At 37.5% G+C, this 21737-nt stretch overlaps 1 protein-coding gene across 1 annotated transcript in view; it reads left to right on the forward strand.

Moving 5' to 3' along the window:
* The window catches only part of LOC145787877 (uncharacterized), a 39507-nt gene extending 18141 nt beyond the window's left edge, over positions 1-21366 (forward strand). The window contains exons 16-30 of the mRNA XM_082599715.1: positions 1961-2104; positions 7726-7836; positions 8114-8269; positions 8534-8633; positions 9203-9378; positions 9674-9754; positions 10460-10564; positions 10902-11004; positions 12172-12341; positions 14341-14438; positions 14808-14964; positions 15883-16013; positions 17480-17579; positions 17930-18028; positions 19622-21366. Coding sequence (XP_082455841.1) covers positions 1961-2104; positions 7726-7836; positions 8114-8269; positions 8534-8633; positions 9203-9378; positions 9674-9754; positions 10460-10564; positions 10902-11004; positions 12172-12341; positions 14341-14438; positions 14808-14964; positions 15883-16013; positions 17480-17579; positions 17930-18028; positions 19622-19849 — 1959 coding nt within the window. The 3' untranslated portion in view covers positions 19850-21366. The remainder of the gene's footprint in view (positions 1-1960; positions 2105-7725; positions 7837-8113; positions 8270-8533; positions 8634-9202; positions 9379-9673; positions 9755-10459; positions 10565-10901; positions 11005-12171; positions 12342-14340; positions 14439-14807; positions 14965-15882; positions 16014-17479; positions 17580-17929; positions 18029-19621) is intronic.
* The last annotated feature ends 371 nt before the right edge of the window (positions 21367-21737 follow it).

The raw sequence follows: 21737 nt of genomic DNA on the forward strand, positions 1-21737 counted from the left end.
TTTGTAAATGTGTCAAGTGTTTAATCATGTATTTGATACAGGTTTACTTTTACATATCCAGCCAGAATGTTTCTTATGCGGTGTTTTTGCACGTTCTACACGCGTAGCACAATCATGCATCTAAAGGCAAGCGTCCTGTTATTATGTTTATTGAAGAATAAATTTACAATTGATTCAAATGCTTGTTTTGTGACTTTAAACAATTTGCTTGCAAAGTTTGCTGTGTTTGTAAGCTGTCAACTGTCAAGCACATAGGCTATGCAGCTCACTGGATAGCAATACTGCAACACAGCAAGGTATTTTATAATAAACTAAACTACTAATAGTGCCAACCACGCGATATCTTGTGTTATTGCAAGATTATTTGTCGTTCTCTGACGTCATACAGTCCTAAATCGGACTGCTAGGCTGCCAGTTTTAGGGTCCGAGAGGCAGCTTAAATTTAAAGCAAAAAGTATATGGCAACAGTAGGTACCACAACAGTATTTTCTTGTTGTTATGGGAACAAAAGTAAACTAAGATTTTTAAGAAATAGCTCAAACTCTGGCAAACCAAGTGAACTTCGTCTATTGAACGCACAAATACTAAAAACATGCTTATTTCAAAACTTGTCAGGTCGTAATAATGGAAATGTTATATTGCAAATTTAAACCATACGCGTCACGGGTCTACATCAACTTCAAGCCAATCAAACACCTTAGTTCGATAAAATTTGACGAAAAGTGGAATAGTTAAAGTGACCAATGACGGTGATCTAATGGAAGACCACAGACCTGCAAATGTAGTAGGCTACCCGCCACAAGTATAACTTACATAAGGTGACAACGCACAGCCTAGGAATGTGCATTGTCATTATTCCATTTGAAGGCCTGCTGAAAACTAAACCATCACAACTGAACCATGACGATTGCGTGTGCTCCACGGCTCAAAAACGTTAGGTTTTTAAAGAAGAGTTTATAATTTTTCAAAGATTTGAAGTGTTTGTGTCAGTAAGGCCATCGGACTTACTTCAAGCTCGAAGATCAATTGATTTGCACAACCTATATTTAACGCTAGTCGACGTTGAACAAACGACTGATTTGCTGACGTAGTTCTCTTTTCCTGCGTTCATGCAAGAATGCTTTCTACGACGCAGACTAAATATTTTGGCAAGATACAAAGCAGTTCAGTTCAGTAGACCATAGAGCTAAGGGTCATAGGCATTTCTCTTTAGAGCAACGTACTGTTCATATGTGAGAGGAATCAAGGGCTATAGTCGAAGGGGCGCCATTCTGCAATCGATGGCGTGTCTTTAAGCGTCTTGTCAAAGACACAGCAACATGCTCTTGAGCGGTATGGAACCTGGACCTTACGAACGTTCAACCATGGACTTCTAAATAGTAGCACCTGGACTGGACACGCAGTGGCCAACATGTGGCCAAACAGTTGGTACAACAGTTGGCCAACAGTGGGCCAACAGGGTTAGTTACTTGGCTGTTGGCCCACTGTTGGTCAACCGTTGTACCAACTGTTTGGCCTCATGTTGGTCACTGCGTGTCCAGTCCAGGTGCTACTATTTAGAAGTCCATGGTTCAACTATGGCTCTCAGCACTCGGCTATGCAGCTGATGAAACAACTATGGAGACTAATTTAAAATACCTTGACAAACAGATGATAAAATAAAAAATTATGAAAAAATAAAAAATTCTCCATTATGATGAAATAAAAAATTGAAAAGATTTTTTGGATTCAGTTTATTTCGCACCATGTCCATTAGCACGTTATGATGACTATCCTTGGTGTTGAAGGGTGGTGAACATTTAGCTTCCTGAAAGTACATGCAAAGTATGCAAAGATTTTGGTTCGAATCTTGGTGTGCAATTCGGAATATTGACAACTTGGAATTCTACTTTAACTAAGTTTTCCGTTTTTGTAATTTCAGGTAACTGTGTTTTACAGGCTACAGAGCTGAAAAATGAAATTCTTAACACTCTGCTTGTTGTGCATAGTGGGAGGCTGTAGAGGAGTGCAGCCCACTGATAATTACCCCCATCAAGCTGTGCTCGATGCTTGGGGACTGATCAAACTCTATTGGAAGATTGACTCAAACTTTATCACATTTGAAGTAAGACTAAGTTCTGTCAATTTTTAAGAACTTTGGCAGATTATTTTTATATTTGCATTCAACGTACCATTTTATTTTGTTTCTAAATATATTTTTATTGCAAATTTTGATGATTGACGAAACATTATTCATTTTTCTAAACTTTGAAAAGTTATCTTTGTTGGCTGGTGGTTCCTAAACTTTTATTGCTGTCGGCGTCTTATAGAAACTAATAAAATTTTGCGGTGCTCTAGTCAAGCCAAATTTTCAAGTTTTTTTTCAAATAAAAATAAATTTCAAAATATGATTAATTTTCAAAAGAGTGACAGAGTTTCTAAAACACTAAAAGATAATTAACACAAAATGTAGCTTGCTTCTCTAAACACGGCGGTTTTCCCGCAACTTGCAAACAAAACTAGCCTAATTAGGCTACCAGAGAAAAACACAGAACTGGCAACTCTGGAAATTATTTTCTTGAAAAGATGAGGCGATTATCTCTGTTCTTCTTCTACTTGCGTATGAGGTGATAGCAGTCACGTTATTTCATCCAGATTTTTTCATTTGCAACCATTGAACTGTGTTGCTATCAAGCGCTGTAAGATTGGCATTTTCATTTTGAGGTCCTTAAATCGGGCAGTGATGAATGATGTGTTGTGCGTTTGGGAGGCTGGTTCACATAAACAAGATGACTATTCGGCAAGATCCTATTAAACACATTGCTTTTAAAACGTCCCTCTCCAGTACAAAGACGATTGAGCTTTACCCAATTTTTGCGGGATAACTTTAATCGTCTGATCCTGGTGGGAGTGAGGTATTTGGAGGTACTGTCAACTGCTACCACGTTATAGGCTAATTGTCTCTGTTATGAAATGCGCATTATAACATCCGGCTAATAAACGTGAAACCTGATATATAGTAGAACCGTTTTATTGCGTTATAGAAAACGTTCATTTTCTCACAAGACGTTTTCACGCAGGATCGGATCAAAGCGAGGGTAGATGGGGGTGCAATCTCAGATCCACAAAACAACATTGGCCCACCGATAAAACTTACTTAGAGCAACTGATGTGATCTTAATAGAAAACTCTCGGGCTGAGAACCCGAAAAATTACGCAGTTTAATCGTTTTTTTCTATCACAATCCTAGGATTAATTTTGTTCAAATTCCGAGATTTGAATTGTCGGGAATCAAATCGCGATTTATATCGACATATCGATCGTCATGGTGATTACGCGGCCCCCTTCAATCCACAGTAATCCGAACGTCATAGCATGTAGCTTGTACTTTACCTTGATTCCAGAAACAAGTTTTAGTGCAGTATTTTAATGACTGTGGCTGCCAAAACTGATCTTGATCTCACAGCTTCATATCAAAGTAAGCTGGGTAAGGTCTGCTTTCAAATAACTAGTCGACAACGTTATCTTCGACCCAAAATCTGGCAATTGGTATAAATTAGTTTTGATTACATTTTCTATTATTCCTATTTTATTCAGGCCGTAGTAGCGTATTCTCCCAAACGAAAGGACAAAAGAAGTTTAATCAATTGGTTGGCTATAGCGAATAAAATATTCAGCTTTAACAATCCATGTGCTTTGTTGTGAAAGAGGAAGCAAGAGGCCAAATTTGCCTAAATTGAAAAAGCAAGCATACGAGGACATAGATTTTACTCTGTTTTTGATGGAGATCTCTGAGTTTAACCGATTAGAGGTTACGAGGAAGCAGCCAAGTCACCCAAAGAGACGCTGCAGCCAGTAACATTGACAGGGAAGTCCAGGGGGTACTTTTGAACTTGAACCAGGGACGGTGCCAAGAGCCCATAATCTGTTGAAGGGGACCAAGAATTTGAAGAAACTACCACGTATTTTAGATAGTTAGGTTTTTTAGAATTATCTTGATTTGGAGTTTGGAGACCTCATCAGGACCGGGATAAAATCATCTCAACGGCCCTGGTTGCATCACTGGGTGTACTGCATTTAAAATAGGTTTTAAATAGGTTTATGAGACTCCCAACAGTTTTTGAGTTGAAATTTTACCGCGGTGTTGGTATGACCAAGCTACGAGAAAAGTGCATGTATAAGAACTGTGTGCGTCGCTAGTCTAGCAAACTTTTTCAAAGGCATCACAACGAAAGAGTTTGAGAACCACTTCTGTAAACCATTCAACGCCGAACCTCCTACAAAGCAATTCACAGACAGAACATCTGTTTCATCATTTGCGGGATTTCCTGACAGAATGCACAAGTGTTATAGTGTGATCTTTGTGATACCGTCGAGGCTCGTTGCGATAGCGTGAGACACACAACGCTTGTTCTTGTTATGTGCTCTCATCCATGTGTTTATAGCTGAACAGAATGTGACATAACAAAGCTTATTTGATGAATTGCACCACGGTTGAAATAACGTAACAGATCCATTTTAAGTCGTATGCGGTTAGGAAAAGTAAGATTTCGGAATTACTGCACTTCAAGGCAATTCGTTGTACTTAAAGATGGTTCCATTCTCCGCTACTGAGTAAACAAAAGCAAACAGGTTTCGTTGCCAATTTTGTGATTTAATTGGAATTTATGTTTTGCATTTGTCTTAGCATTGTAAAGCCAAAACGAAGGTTTAAAGACATCAAAATCACTTTATTACTCAGTCACAGAGCCAATCATTTATCTGCCACACAATTCTCTTTACAGTTCACAGTTTGTACTGTTTGTGGCCTTTTTACTTGAAGCAATTTTAGGTTTTGATTGGAAAAATACAGATAGAAATAATTAATTAAACTACCATTCAACGTTTTATAGGTAGAGAAAACTTTTTCTCAAACCGTAGAAAATTTCATTATCAGATCACCGCTTCAATGCGTGATGGAAATCTACAGATAAATCTGCATCAAGCATTGCAGAGTGCAAAAAACAGTGTTGCAGAACGCGTTTTCGAATATCAAATTCTCATCAGTGCAACTACGTTTATGAACGCAATAACAACGGTTAAATTTAAACTCAATACAATACATTACAAACATTATAAGGACATATTCTCAGTGTTCAATTGAATATTAAGAAATCCAGAGACATCAGAAAATCACTTCCCGCATGCAATTCCAGACCGACATTACTCGCTTAAGGTGTTTTTTGTTAAAACAAACTTAATGTTCAAAGCAAAAAAGCCATCACAATGAACATCTACCGAAGTATACTAATTTACAGTACTTAGATATGTACTGAAAATTAATAGACGGTATTGTTATTAATATCAATTCAATATGATTTCAGTGATTATATTACAATGTAATACAGTAGCGTATCCAATTAATTAGCGACGACCTTTTAAAGTACACGTTAATTTGAACAGAAATAAGAATTTAGCAAAAGTCTCAGTCATTTTAGAAAAATTTCACCACCGGTTACAGGACCATCTTTGCTTGTTTCCTTGACAGAGTCAACTCTGATTGATTATATACGCCTTGGAGAGTAGCTCTTCTACATAAATGTTTCAGAAAAAAAAAATTTTTTCACTGATTGTTAAAATTGTCAATTTGTCAAGAGTTTGGCACTGTGAAGAGCCCATAACAGTTAAGTGGGGATGGAAAAGGGGAGAGTTTCATTGTGCTAAGCCTTCGCCACCAAGTATAATGGAATAACAAGTTCCTTTATCTCAGTCTTCTTGCAACTAGGCCAGTTACTTAACTGCATCTTAGGTAAACTTAAGAGGATTAAACTGGAAGCATCAACCGGGTCGCGTTGACTAGTTGGTTTGAATTTTTATGCTCGGCCTGACAAAGCCTGTGGTAGGTTATTCCTGGAAGTTTCTCGCTGGGATTGCAAAAGAGAAAGAGAGCGCTTTATCCGTTACGTTGCACCAAAATCTTTTCGCTAAGATGCTGTTTCGACGGCTCGATTGTCTTCTTGATTTGTAATTGTGCTGACGTTGAGTTTGCGTTGTTTTTTTCTTTGTTCTCCGCAACGTGGCACGCCTGCGATTCAGGCGTTTCATTCTTAACTGTCGCTTCTGCCGAGATTTGGAAGCCGTTGTGTGTGCAGAGGCCACTTACGTTTTTGTGTTAAATTCAGTATTGGTAAAACAAGCGAGAGAGATACCAGGACACCTTTACGATATGTGTGTACTTTCGATTTGAGTCTAACCGCTGTGAAGTTCATAGGTGTGTACAAAAAAAAAGGTTTTTATCCCACTTCAGACTCAATTAATCAAAACAAATAAACGATTACAAGTTATGTTTGTGGCAGGAAGAAGGAGGCATTGTAGGCAAGCATTAAACTACTCTTGTAACCAGACACCTTTCCAACTTTTGTGTGCTTTATATCAGTGATTCTCAACCTTTTTTGGCCCATGTACCAAATTTAAAAAAAATATATCCGATGGACCACTTTGCTATGTTGACGTCTCATGAACGCCACTAATCGAAACTGTATTGCACATAGGTCAGAAAACTCAAGGGCATGTTCAATCTTAGTCCTTAATAAAAATAGTACGTAATTAACTATAGGCCTACTTATAATTAAGCAAACCCTCTTAATTTGCACACTCAACCTTAACAACTTGAATACACATAATTTCAAGTTCAAATTTTATTTATACAAAATTTATTCTAACAAAACATCATGCACATATTGTTTCAATAGAATGGTAATTTCATGATAATGTCTCAGTCTAGCCTTCTTAGCAACAGGAGCTCCTAACATTTTGTTAATTTGAAAGCACTGCAGAATACAGTAAGCTAGGCTACTTAATTTAGCATCTGAAAAAATATAACATGTGACATTCATAAAATAATTTAAATACTGCTGAGCTTATGCTTATCTAGCGCTTCCAGAAAAATCGATCAAAAATCACGAAGTAAACATGATTACTACGTCACGCTGATCTGCAACCACACATGCTACATAATTTTCTTACACCTGTATGTAGTCCTTACATAATTTACTACAGTAAATTACAATTTTGAAGAACGTTTTATCAAGGATTTATAGAACTCTCTGTGGACCAACAGAAATTCCAGGTGGACCACCAGTGGTGCACCTGGACCACCAGTGGTCCACCTGGACCACGTTGAGAATCACTGCTTTATATGATTATTGTGCGGAAACAGTGTTATATTGGCAGCCAGTACCGTTGAAAAAGGGGCTCAGAGGGTATTTTTGTACCCGGGCTAGGGATGAAATAAGGGACCGTTGTCTTGCTAAGGGGACCAGACACTTTAACAAAACCATCGCATATTGTTTGGATATGGTCCATTTTTTGAAGAAGTGCTTGGAATTGGGGCATGAGGATCTCATTGCTACCGGGCACAAACTATCATCTCATAGCCCTGTTGAAGCAGAAGTTTTTTACGCCTTCGGATTATTTAAAAATTACCGACGATGTAATATCATCATCATCATCATCATCATATTATCATCGGACTGTGAAAGCTTGTTTGAAAGCACAATCGTGGATATTTCTCATAAAAAATATCCTTGCAAATTCTTTGAATCACTGCCGCAAGTCGGTCACGGAAAATAGTTTCAAGGTATTTTTGACAACTCACGCTACACGCGGCGCTGCACGCGAGTGCATACGCTTAAATGCTTAATGCTCTACATAGTCTACACTCTACAACATCATCAAAATGACTACAACTGTGACTTACCTTTTTAGGTTCACGGGAATACCACAGGATGGATCGGATTGGGTATTTCCCCCACTGGGGGCATGATAGGTGCGGACATCTATGTAGGATGGGTCAAGGATGGGATGGCCCACATCACCGTAAGTATGACGTCACATCGGTCTACCGCCACGTGTGCTGGAAAACACTTACAGTTTACGAAAACCCTTTTTAAATCTTTATATCACCTTTTCTCTATTAAAAGTCTAAACAAATAAATATTTTTTAAAAAGAGATTTTGAATTCAATTCATTTGTTAAAAATGTTTCATCATATTTCATGTTACGTCTAATTTAAGGTTTTCGCAAAATTTAAGATTATCTGATGAAACAAACCACTTGTTTGTTTCACTTATTGATTTAACTTTCTCCTCTCCAGGACCGACATGGAGAGTCCTCCTCAAACACTTTTCCTCCATCAGATGCAGAGGAGAATATAAAGCTCTTGGGAGGTAGGGAGTGCAACGGATGGACCATTATCACCTTCCAACGACAAATCGCAGCATGCGACGGAACCGATGACATCACAATAACAGTAAATCAACAGATTGCTTTGTAACGTGTCATTGGATTTTTAAATGCACAAGATGAATTCAAGTTAAAGATTTCAAAAATTGGAAAGAAATGCGATGTTTTAAAATATTTTGGTGTTACGGCGAGTGTCGCGGCCATAGCGATTGCAGCGCCACTTAGTGGATGATATGTGGAGCATTTCGTTAAAATTTTATGAATGACACTGGAAACATTTGCTGCTTGTATTTTTATTGTTTCCCAACTGATTGGCCACAATCTTCCGCAGGCAAACACGCAGAAGATAATATGGGCGATGGGGCAAAGTGACCCAACTAGGTCAGATATCGTTCATACTGATTACCATGGCAACAGAGCGACAGATAGAGGTAACCCGTAACTTGTCGTTGTATTGTGTCCTCACAATGCAGAAAATATAAAATATTATCTAATCAGATTCACTATAAATTGCCACATGGAATGTGACGTCAGATACATTTCTACGAATTCGTAGCAAAATCTCATCATCAATTTACAGGCAACGTAACAGAGTGTGAATGTTGAGGCGGGTTTGAAAGTGATAAGAAAAGAAATCCCTAAGAGCACCTTAACTTGTTAGGCAGTCCCAGTGAAGGGTTGATTCAAAGGGTTCCATTTTTTCTTTGAATTTTGATCGCAACGTTCTTATAGATGTATTGACATGTTTAGCGATCTGTACTTTTGACTTGCTTGGAGTTTGACATCAGCGACGCAAAATCTTAATCAAACAAATTTTAAGGTGCGTCAAAATTAAACGAAAACGCGATCTCAATTAACTTGCAAATATCACATCAAACATTACCTCGAAATGTTTACATCTACTATTTGCATACCTTGTAAAAAAAAAGACAATCTTTATTGCCAACTATCTAGTAAGAAAACACTTGTGTTTCCTTCTTCATATTTCGTCTTTTTCCAGGAACAAAGAGCCTCCTTCTCCTTGAGGCAGGAAGTACATCCTCTGTTCCCCAAGATGAACCTGTTCAAACCTTCGACCTCTTCAATGACAAATTCAATATTCCTGCAGTGGATACTCACTACAGTTGCCGATTGTTGAAACTTCCTGTTCTTGAATCGAAGCATCATATTGTGAAAGTAAACATTAAAAGTTTTATGTTTTCAAGTCAACAACAACTAATTTATTCTTTAGTTACTAATGTTTTTTAACGAGCCTCCAAGTTGTGCTACCTACTGCAGCTGTTTTACGAAGTCACTTTTTGTAAATTGAAGAAACATTCATAACTTTCGACATCTCGCGTGGTAATCTAGCCTTTAGTCAGGAAATAAAATCGGTAACAAATTTATTGTTGGGACAATGTTAGTTTAGTGCTGTCTTTTAAAGTTGTTAGTTATTTACAATGACGCAGTAATCACCTGCGTCACATTCCAGATTGAACCAATCATCCAACCAGGCAACGAAGTATATGTCCACCACGTGATCATTAACGAATGCGATTACGACACGTTAGAGGTAATTATGATGTCACAGTGATGCTATCTTATGGACAATATACCATATAAGCTTGGTCCTTTGTTGAATGATAGAGAAGGTAATTTGAAATAATTTAAATGGTGTAATGAATATGGGTGCACCGATGACAAATTCTTTGTGCAGGACACGAGTTCGCTTTTAAGCGAAGCTTTTCCACACTTTTCCACACTTTCCACACTTTCCCACACTTTCCACACTTTTCCACACTTTTCCATACTTTCCACACTTTCCACACTTTCCACACTTTCCACACTTTTCACACTTTCCACACTTTTCCACACTTTCCACGCTTTCCACACTTTCCACACTTTTCACACTTTCCACACTTTTCCACACTTTCCACACTCCTTTCCAAGAAGTTTTCACTTTCTTCACACTCCTGCTACGTCATAGCAAGAATCGTTTTCACTTTGAATGATGAGAAATCGATTGAATTTTATTCTTTTATATTGTCATCAAATCATTGAGTACTCGTTTGCTAACCATTGCCCGGTGTCTTGGTTGTCCCCGCATATAGAAACTTGGGAAATATAGCATACATTACTGCAACTGTTGCCATAAAATATTATGCAGAAAAATTAAATTGATATTTGTATGATTTAAAAATTAAAAAATATGTCTGATCGTTCTAATACGTTTGGGTTTTTAACTTGAAACTAAAGTATTTTATTTTCGTTTTTGCAGAGCTCCACCTCTTTAAACACAGAGGTGAATTGCTTTGGGTCCAACATGCCACCGGATTTTAGGAGGTGCTCTAAACTGATGTACGGCTGGGCCATTGGAGGGGAGGTAAATTTGACTGGTCAAAATAAAAATCTTTATACATAAATAAAGAACCTCGACTTCCTACCATTCCAGAACCAGCCACACAGGTTTTCTGCTACTGAAGTAGGAGAGGATGACCTGCAGATGACGTTTCTATAACAGTAGAGGTTGTCAGACAGCTGTGTATTGGATTGCCATGACTGCGTTGTCATTCAAAAATTGTCACGTCAGTGCTGCAGCCAAATAAGCGTATAAATTGTTTGTGATGTTTTTAGGTCATTGTTGTCGCATGAAGGGTTAAGGAAGCAGTTGGATTGCATTATGATTGTTGCTTATGAATACAGCATTACGATATTTGCAGGCTATCTACTATCCCGAGCACGTCGGGCTTCCCATTGGTAATGCGGATGGGCCGAAGTACGTTGTCATGGAGACCCACTACGATAATCCAGCTAAGAGATCAGGTGAAGCATTAAAAATCTCACCAAGTTCATAAATTATTTTAAGTCGTGTTTTTAAAACACAGGTTGAAAACTACGGCTCTATAGTTATCGACTAAGTAACAACCCTATTAAAATAAATGTGTGTGCATTATATTACAGTACGTAATGGCTCTATTTAGGCTATTGGCCTACGAAAATACTGTAGATGGCCTAGATAGACACCGTGCCAAAGCCTTCAGAACTCAAGGCTGAAGTCGATTGCAGATAAAAGCGTACTTGGGTTCTACAATTATTGTCTAACATGTTTTTTCAGTTGTTTCAGAGTTTCCTGTTTTTTTCATATTGCAATCTAAATGTTAGCACATGGATCGTTATTAAAGTAACACCCACTAATAAAAACTATTGAATCCACATATAGAGAATTTTGTTCAATGTGCCAGCTAATGCATTGTGTTTACATTTTACATTGCTTGACAAGATTTTTTTTTCTCATATTAAAGCTTCTCATGATAAAAAAGAAAAGAAAACATGAATGAAAACACTAACACTAAAACATTTCAGGCAAATATAAGACCCCAAGTAACACGTTCAACTGCTGTCGGTTTCAGCTTCTACTCCAGAAGGCTGGTGCACGGTGTCTTGGTCATCTATTTATGTAGACTACGCTCAATGTTTGTCTGTGCCATCTATTTTCATATGTTTTCTATTTTTTTCTTTTACTTTTACTTTGTTGTTCTTCTTACTTTTCTCGCTTACTTCCCTTTTTCTTCTTGCACTTTTCTGCCCTTTTCTCTTCTTTTCACCAGGTCAGTGGCCGAGTGGTTTCGCCTTCGGCTCTGGTGCTGGTAGATCTGAGATAGATTCCAGGTTGGGTCACACAGAAGACTTTAAAACGGTACCGATTGTGTTTTTTCTTGCATAACGCAGTGAGAATAAATCGGGTAATAATGTGATAACATCGTAAACCTAATATATAAAAAAAAAATCTTGCTCCTCTTTCACTTCTCACTGGTTGTAGTTGAACTGTTTCAATTTTACGTAGTATTTTAGATCCTCACTAATTGCAAAGTTCTTAATGCCATGCAAATCGTCTATTCTCGGACAGCAACTGCTGTGATTTACATTACCTGGAAAGTGATAAATAGTTTTAGGAAAGAGCTTTTTTCACACTTGTAAATCTTTTTTCAGACATCGTCGACAGCTCCGGCTTTCGTGTAACGTACACATCTCAGCTACGAGAATATGACGCCGGCGTGTTGGAAGTTGGGCATACCGTCATTTCTTATCTTCAAATGATTCCACCTAACATTGGTAGCTTCAATGAATATGGAACATGCAATGGCAAATGTGTGGCTGCGGTGAGTCTCATAAGTTGAAAACGTGTCAACACTTCAGAAAGTGAGTTTAGAAGTGTTTCAAATTTAAACTTGGAGTGTTTGAAATGTGCAAGAATGAAAAGTGAAGCTCATAATTGCAACTAAAACTAAAATATGTAAATAAAACAGTAAATATGGTAATAAACCAAAAGCTTTGTTGACGTCATCAAAAATACTGAAAGGACGTAGTACTACTGTACCCACAATAAAAGATATATATACTAGCTCAACAATCTGCTTGGTAGGTCTGTGTTGTAAAAGAGTGAGCAAATATAGAAAAACTTTCTCTTCCTTTGCAATTGGCGTTGAAAACAAATGTGAAAATAAAAACCGACTTCTCCACCAGACTGTCAATCTGTTATGAGTTTTACACCTTTACTTTGAGAAGCACGAAACTATTTTTAATGCTTTATAAACTTATCCAGTATTGTCTTGGTTCATTTTTCCAGCCATTAAAAGTTGTATTTTGCATCAATTTCACGTCACTAAGTGTTGTATACTTGTAAGGACACATCAACTGTGCCTGGTGCTTTTCAATATGTGAGTCTCCTCGAGTGGAGGTTATTAGTATTGTGGACTCATACCTCTTTGTGTACTTGGAAAACCAGGTATCCTTCCTCGCATTGAACGTAAGAAGACTGCAGTTATCAACGGCTCCATTGTTTTGAGCGAGTGGTTAAGAGGCCGAGTGGCCGAGTGGTTAAGTGGCCGAGTGGTTAAATTAGTGGCCGAGTGGTTAAGAACGCCATACTGGACACCGTAGTACAATCTCGACGTAGCTTCGATTAGGGGAAGGTCGGGTTAGTTGAGCCACTTTTTGCGTTTTTACAATTTTTTTTTATATGATTTGCTTTCATTTCTTCATTCACAGTGCTTTACATCCTACGTATATTAAACAATATCTGTAGGAAGCATAAGCCTTATCGAACGGCGACAGCCGGGTCCACAGGTGTTTAAAAACTAATAGTCAAATGGCTCAACTAACACCACGGTGAGGGTTAGTTGAGCCACAGACTGGGGTTTGTTGAGCCGCATTTATTAATTTTGAAAACACAAATTTAACCATGTTTCTTTGCCAAGCCTTACTTTGTATTTAAAGTAATAATATCAATATATGAACACAGGTTAACAATTGTTTCAAGAGTCGCTCGTAACTCAATGTAGCCTACACATCAAATAATGAAGGTATTGCTACAGCATCCAAATAACACCATTTCATTAAAGCTTGACCAAGCATATGTGCCTTTGTTGAGTTTTATGTAGTTCAAAGAGATTTATTGGACCGTAAACAGACTTATCCAACGGCTGCCAGCTATGTAAGGTGTGTGGAGGTATCGTAAGCATTATAACGCGCTTTTTACACTGGCTCAACTAACACCGAAGGCAGTAGCTCAACTAACACCTCAACTATACCGCCATGAAAATGTTAAAACCACAGCAAAACTTTATGGCACACTATGCCGCTTTTTATTCAGAACGTAGCTTGTTTGGTAAGCTACCAAGCAAATTCAATGAAACTGCCTCAGTAACCAAGTATAAAAAAATATTATTGGACATACCTATATTTTCAAAATCTACTTTCCAAGGTCAAAACACAACTTTTTAACTTCAGCACCACATATAGCCTAATATCCATCGTCAACTCAAACCAGGAGACCACGCGATGAGAAACCTTGAGATCACGTGATGATAAAATGTGGTTACCTCACTACATTTAAGAATTAAAAGGGGTGGATCAACTAACCCAGTGGCTCAACTAACCCGACTTTCCCCCCACTGAAGTTGAAAACTTTCACAATTCCCATCGTTGGAAGTTCAATTCCCGCTCAAGACACATGGATATTACGTCACTGATGATCCCAAACAAGGTTGAGCTTGAGTAGGGTCTTTTTCATTTTCGTTCGATCAGGGAGCTTAATGACTTTACAAATCAATACCTTCCCATAACTTTTCAACATGTTTCACAAATCGAACTTTGCAGGGTATGGAAGTGAATAACCAGTCGAACATTAAGCTGATCGGGGCGATGCTTCATACTCATCTACTTGGGAATGCAATCACTTTGAGACACATTGGAAGGTAGGAACATATCGTATTCCAAAGCATTCCATATGAAGACAATTATCTTGTGCATACAAGTTTGTCAGGTTTAACAGCTGCATTGCAAGCTGGTATCCCGCTTGACATCTCAGTTCAGGTGGTTCTCGTTTGTTCGCATCCAATTTTAGGCCAAGCATTTGGCTTTAAAGCGTACGTCGACAATACATTTTAATAACTTCACAAATGTAGATATACAAACGCCCTGTTTTAGTCTGAAGCTGTCATCATCTCTCATTTTCGTTTGTATCTACATTCTACATTGTGAAGTAGCCTAAACAACAACCATGCTACTAAAAGCGAAGTTCAATCTATCACATTTCTTTTAAATTCCGCTCACGTGACTTTCAGTGACGGTAAAGAACTTTCATACATTGCCCAAGATCTGTCGTACGATTTCAACTATCAGGAAGCAAAAATATTTCCTCAAGAAATCACTTTCAACTCTGGTGACTCAATGCAACTTATATGCAACTACAATTCTAAATCGAGATCAGAGTTTACTTACGTGAGTTTGGTTACCAAACAATACGAAGTGTGTGACTTGAAGATAATTATCTAATATAAATGATGACAGTTTTAAACATTTTTCATTAAAGAGATGATGGCATTTAGTATTTTCTTTACACAGAAGAAAAGCTTAATTCTTTCTAATTCAGCTCTTGCTGTATTTTGTTGCTAAACCAGCAGTTTTGTAGAGGCTTTCCACCACCCACGCAGGGTTTGTCACCGAATTGGACAGAGTGAAGTTTCCCTTGTTGTTGAAATGTAGTAGTCTGTGAATTATTCCATTCACTAGGTACAGTTAATTGGAAAGCAGTCCTTAAAATGCTTTGCTCAAGCGCACACACCGAGTATCAAACAAGGGCCGCTTGATCGTATAGTTTCTTCATGTACAAAGCGGGCGCCACTGAGCTATCGGTATGATTCTACCAGGTATTCTGAAATAAACATTTCGACGCAAAAAGTTCTTATGGAATTATTTATAAACAATGTCAGTTTGTTGTCATAAAGAGAGCTGTAAGATTCTAACTGAACGGTGCAGAACCAATTCAATTCATTTCAATATTAGTGGAACCACAGCTGCTTTTTTATTATCTGTCCTGGTTTGTTACATTTTGAAAAGTGTGAAATTGTTAGACAGTTTCCTACAATAAGTTTTAACTATACCATGCAATGTAGAATGGGAAAACGAATTACTTTTTCTCACTGTTACTGGTTCCATCTTGAGTATTTTAAAAACCTTTTAAAGGTCCCATTTAAGAGTGAACATACTTTAAAACTATTTACAATAACTAGACAAAATTATAAGAACTAGATATAACCGTCTGATTGCAATCGTAAAAAATAAACTTGGCTTTAATTCTTGGCTTCAAGTTGCAAGTTCAAGTGTTTAATTTTTCATCTAATCGTTTTGTGGATTCAGGCTGGACTTGGCACGTCAGAGGAGATGTGCTTGGCTTACGTCTTGTATTATCCAAAGATTCCTATTCAGAAATGTAGTTCCTTTCCTGTTCCAGATCACTTTCTTGGATACTTTGGGGCTACCAGTTACACGTTCGTATCCATTATTGTTCAGTTATGTGTGGATACGTGGTGGCATTGTTCCACCCGTTCCACTTAAAAGTAGCCTACTTCATTTTGTATTTATTAGGAGTATTATGTTACACAAACGGTTCAAAATGTTCTGCGTGGACAAAAAATTTGCCAGGTAAAGGAAAATGTTGCAATGAAAAGTGAAACTGAAAAAATTTTACATTTAAAATCAGGAGACTCAAAGACATTAAAAGAGACGTGGCGATGGAATGAGACAGTATAAGAAGTCGTGAGCTTTAAAAAGGAAATAAAACTGTCACGAGATCTGAATGCACACAAGCAATTGCAAAGATTTGCATTATAATGAATTGTTGGGCAGAAATAGAATTAGAAGGATGACTTAACTCTTTCGCAAAGGGATTTTGCGCCATTGCTGTACGGAATTAATTTCGCCTGCGAACTCGCTTTTCACTGAGGTGACTATACTTTGGCTTGTAGGCTTATATGGGCCGCTATAGTGGTCTGGCCACTGCACTGTAGTAGCGAAAGTGTTAGGAAGTTATACTTGCATATGGTGTGGTGTTATGCGCCAACACAGAAAAAATAAGACTTAGAAGGAATGAAGATTTCAAATCAGAATACTTCTGCCCAGGAGGGTGTTTTTTAGAAACTTGTAAGATTAAGATGCAAGCAGTAGAAGCACTAAAATTAATAGTTACAGAAAATAAAACATTATAAAACAGTTACATAGTTACAGAGAAAGGTATAACATTAATACAAGAAGATGAAGACAGCAGGCTATGGGATCAGCTACAATATCCGACAAGTTAAGGTAGCAGTTTTGTCAGGTATTTTTTTAAGTTTTAGAAAAAATATAATTTTGACATTTTTAAACTGGTGGTCGTCTAAAACTTGGCCGTAAACAACTGTTTTAAAACTAATCTAAAACAATTTTATTATTCGGTTATCAACTATTATAATTTTGGCAAATTTAATTTCTCCTGCAGATAATACACATTACCTAAAAAACAATTACCAGCTTCAACACTAACAACATGAAGCTTTGTATTCCTGAGGTGTTTTTCAAGTTTTTTTTTTTTTTTTTTTGTGAGTGCTCAGGAATGTAGGCTATTTTGTACACCTGTAAGTTCTGTTCAATTTAAGGTTTGTACATAAATTTACATTCTTATTGTAAATTAACACACAACTAAAACTTGCTTTAACTCAATTTTAAACAAATTTGAACTTCAGATTAGTTTTAAACAGACAAGCTTTGGGCGACCACTACTTTAACGTATGTCAAAAAAATTTTGCTTTTTCTAGACATTTTAAATATATCTGGCAGCACTTTTACCTCCACTTTTCAAATATCGCAGCGGTTACTCATCCCTCTATGAATCTCTGCGACAACCCCTTACCTTTGTGGGGCAATGGTAATGCATCATGTAATTGGAGCAATGCACTCACAGTTTTATTGTATTATCTAGAATTTCAAGAGCTAATCCGCCTTTAGTGTTCGCGAGCGACGTGCTTCTCACAATACCTGGCCAGCCCCCAAACATAGACCTCCCCAGTGTTCTCAACTCGGTAGGTCACTACTTTTTAGTTTTTACTCATCTTGGAAACATATTAAATGTTATAATGATAAAGAAACATAAACAGTTTCTCGAAAAGTTTGTGACATTGCTTTATATCATTTCATCGATTTCTGGCTAACATCACAACTCACCTTTAAGGAATTTCCATTTTTGCATTGATGACGTACGTGGAAACAACAAATCACAACTTGGCATCGATTCCTCAGCTGTTCATAGTAAATTAATTTCTGCTTATTGCACACGCCTTGAAATGTTGAATTCATAGCTTGACAATAGGAGAGTTTTCTTGGGCAGACCATCACATTTAGAATGTCAATACTATATGCTTTCATGTTCTAGATCGAGTGGGATCAAGAATTAGCTACGAACTTTAGTGATACAAGACTACTCATGTGGGATGTGTTCGTATGCCGGAACACCTCAGCCTTAAACTTGGAAGTAATAATAAGTTTTGTGTTTTGATGGCAACATAGGCAACAGCGCAATGCAATACAACCGACAGCTCGCAGAGACTGTAGGCTACACTTGCAGCAAACGAATAAACTCCATTTACTTTGGCGTACAACTAAGTGCTTTGTGAAAACGCAGCCAAGAAATCTCGATAGAAAAAAAAACTCCAAACTTTAAAGCAGGGGTTCCCAACCGCTTTTACACTGTGGCCCCCTTTGAAAATTTTGAAAAATCAATGGCCCACCTATATTTTTCAAACTCTTGAAAAAATTAAGAAACGTCATTTTAATTAAAAAACTTGTTTATACAGTAACCGGTAGTTAGAATGATAAAATGATATAAATACAACACACTATCATAATTATTCATAATTATTAAATTTTAATTTATTTCTTTTGTTATATAGTGGACTTAGAGATGATAAATTAAAAAAATTACTATTTTCAAAATTTTACATTGCCCCTTGAAAAAGGCTCATGGCCCCCAAGTTAGGAACCCCTGCTTTAAAGCGTTGGTGACATGTCTCTTCTTATCGGCCACAAGATCGGCTTGTTGCTTCTTGATTGTGATTTACGTTAACAAAAGAATACATAACACAGTTTTTAAATAAAGTAACTTGCGTTCTTCTGGTGACTATAGGCTACTAGCTTACCTCCTGATGTTAAGGATGATACCTAGCTTTTATTACCGACGTTTCGTTCGCAGTGAACAGTTTTATGTGTGTTTAGATTGTACACAGCTATTAGCCTACAGTACATTACATTCTACTTTACGACCAAGGGCCATCACAAAGCAGATACCATTTATTAGTACTTACCACCTTCTTATAGAAGAGTGGTGATTGGGAAGTTTTTTGGTTTTTTTTAAACCAAGTTTCTTCGACTTTACTGTGTTTCTAATTGTACGTAAGACCACCGCTATAGTAGACCACCGCCTCTAACAATGTGTTACGCCTATCTAATGTGTTGAGTTACATCTTACTCAAACCTTTTATGAGTTTTCATAATTCCGAAAACTATTGTCAAATTCTTAAATGGGTCCGTCAAACCTCAAAGGTTTGATCTAACCCCGATTATGAATCACTTACCCAGTGGTAGTTTTGTAGCAACCATGTGTTCCCTTTTTCCTAAATGTTTCTGCATATATCTAAGATCAGCATTTGTATTCGAGGGCTACATATCGGTTCATGGTTTCTCGTCCACGTTTTTCAAGATATAACATAGGCCTATAGTTGGATCCGATTGAGCTAAACTTCTGCGATTGTTTGTTTACTTTGTATTGTAGATATTTAGAACACATTAGCTTACATATGCGGTAGAGCATCACAAGAAGTTAAAGGTCTTTAAATGGCGTATTAATAATCTTATTAAACCACTAAATGTTTATCCCTCATACGTAACAATATGCTTAAAACTTATATTCCCATAATTCTAGAGCAACAGCTCTAGTGCTAGACCACACGGGGAACCTGGTCTCCTTATTGAAATTTGGGCCCAAAAATTACTACTAAAACACGTTTAAACTATAATCTCATTACGTCGCTTTACAATTGTTGAATTGTATTTTTACCATTTCCCACAGGTTGCCGAATATGGGCCTCCACTAAACATCACTCAAGTCTATGACCCACCAACGCCCACTTGTGTTCAACCCAACACCGGCATGCCGACCTCACTCGCCTCCAACGTCTGCTCCATCAGCGCCACTTCAACACCCTCAATGACTACGACATCTGCAGCGCCACAAGTGGCAATACAGAGCTTTGTGCTCATGGCAACGACATTGGTTACCATGGCAATCATTAATTAGTCATACTTTTTATGGTCGCAACTGACAAGCGCCATTGTCCGTCGACTCCAGTTATCGCTGTACAGTTTGGTCGATGAATGGTGTTTTTATAGTTGTGTTTACTGTAAAGACTATGCAGACTTAAAGACTACAAATAAACTTGCAAAGCGTTTATTGTTTTAACTAAACTAGATGCACGTGACCGCGTTGCAGCATATTTGACATGCAAATTTATATTTGCAATCGAAACCGATTGTTGTCTAACGTCTATACTACGCAAAATAAGATTTAAGCATCCTATTTTTGAAAGCTTGTTTCAAGTCACTTTTCTCTAAAAAATAACATTCATTTGAATTCCACAAGAGTGTCACTTGTTGCGGTGATTAGACGAAGAAAGTGAAGAAATGACTTGTTTAGATTTCATCTACAGTGCATAACTGCCAAAGAACCTACCAAATTCAAGAGCTGCACAAATTTAACACTAAGTTTTTTTTAATAACTATCATATTTGGTAATAACTTTACTAATAAATTACTAACTAATTACTAATTTTATTAATTTTCACCAATCGCGACATGGTGGTGGCAATGAACCTCCAAATAGCATCTTGTGGGGGTTAAGAAGCCTGCCCTACCTAATCCCTTGCCAGACATGACACAAAAGGGCAAAAACAATTGGATTTCGAGGTTTAATGTAAATGCGTTGAATTCTCAATTGCGGGATAATAAAGCTTAGTCCGCCCCGATAGCTCAGTTGGTTAGCGCGTCACTTCTGGAACGAAGAAGCTTCAAGATGAAGTGGCGCTGGTTCGACTCTCGGGGTGTGCGCTTGAGCAACGCACGTTAAGGACTGCTTTCCATTCAGCGAAACCTAGCAATGGAATAATTCCTCGGCAACAAGACTTCAACAATCCGAAACTTCACTCTGTCAATCTCGGTGACCGGCCCTGCGTCAGTGAATCAAAGCCTCTACAAGTATGCAAAACTGCCAGGATTAAGCTCTGCGAGAAGCTTTCCCAGTCCGAAGATAAAGATTCAATGAAGCATCTAGCGACAAAGTTTGTTCTCATGTTGTGGTTTGTGTCCTAAATGAGGCGGCCGACCAAACACATCAAATGCGTAAAAGTATTTTACAATGCTTTTAATGGCTAGTATGTCTCTATGGGAAATTTGGTTGTAAAGTTTGTTTATGAGCTGGCAAGTAATTAGGCCTACAGTAGTTTATTGCATTTCGTCACTGCCGCATAGCAATGTGGTAGGTTAATGCACACAAATCACCATTTTGAAGGCGATGTTGGCGAAAACAATACTGACGACTATTAAGCTGATATTCTCATAAACCTGTGGTTTTCATTGGTTCCTGTGTGACATTGACCGAGCTGCTTCCAGGTTTGTTGGTGACTCAGCAAGTTGATAAGTCATCGAGTTGATGACTCAGCATGGTGGATTTCCAAATTAATGTCATTACTATATTGCAGCAAATTACTGCATTTTATCAACACATGAAATTGATTTGTAAATAAATTAATATAGCAGCAATTTATTGAACGATATTTTGGCCTGAAACTTGTAAGCTACATATTTGGAAGTAGGCTACTTATTTTTGAGAACGATGACAATGTCCGTGGGTACGCAAATAAAACCAGCACGAAGTGTCGAAGGTAGAGCCTGCAATCAGTTGTTTAACATGTGACGTTTGTTGCGTTAAATTTTGCAAAGTGCCATCAATTTAAATTAGAAAGTTATGTTTTCCTCTAAATGCAATGCTTAATTGATTAGTAGAGTAAAAATTTCAGGACTGACTTTGCAATCCCAGAATCATGACTTCCGTGGAACTTTCAATCCCGGAAATTTTCTATACTTTTTTGTCGTCTCGCGACTTACGTCCAATGGTTGAAGATTTAAGTTAA

The sequence above is a fragment of the Aplidium turbinatum genome, chromosome 18 (genome assembly GCF_918807975.1).
Source record: "Aplidium turbinatum chromosome 18, kaAplTurb1.1, whole genome shotgun sequence".
Classification (NCBI taxonomy): domain Eukaryota; kingdom Metazoa; phylum Chordata; class Ascidiacea; order Aplousobranchia; family Polyclinidae; genus Aplidium; species Aplidium turbinatum.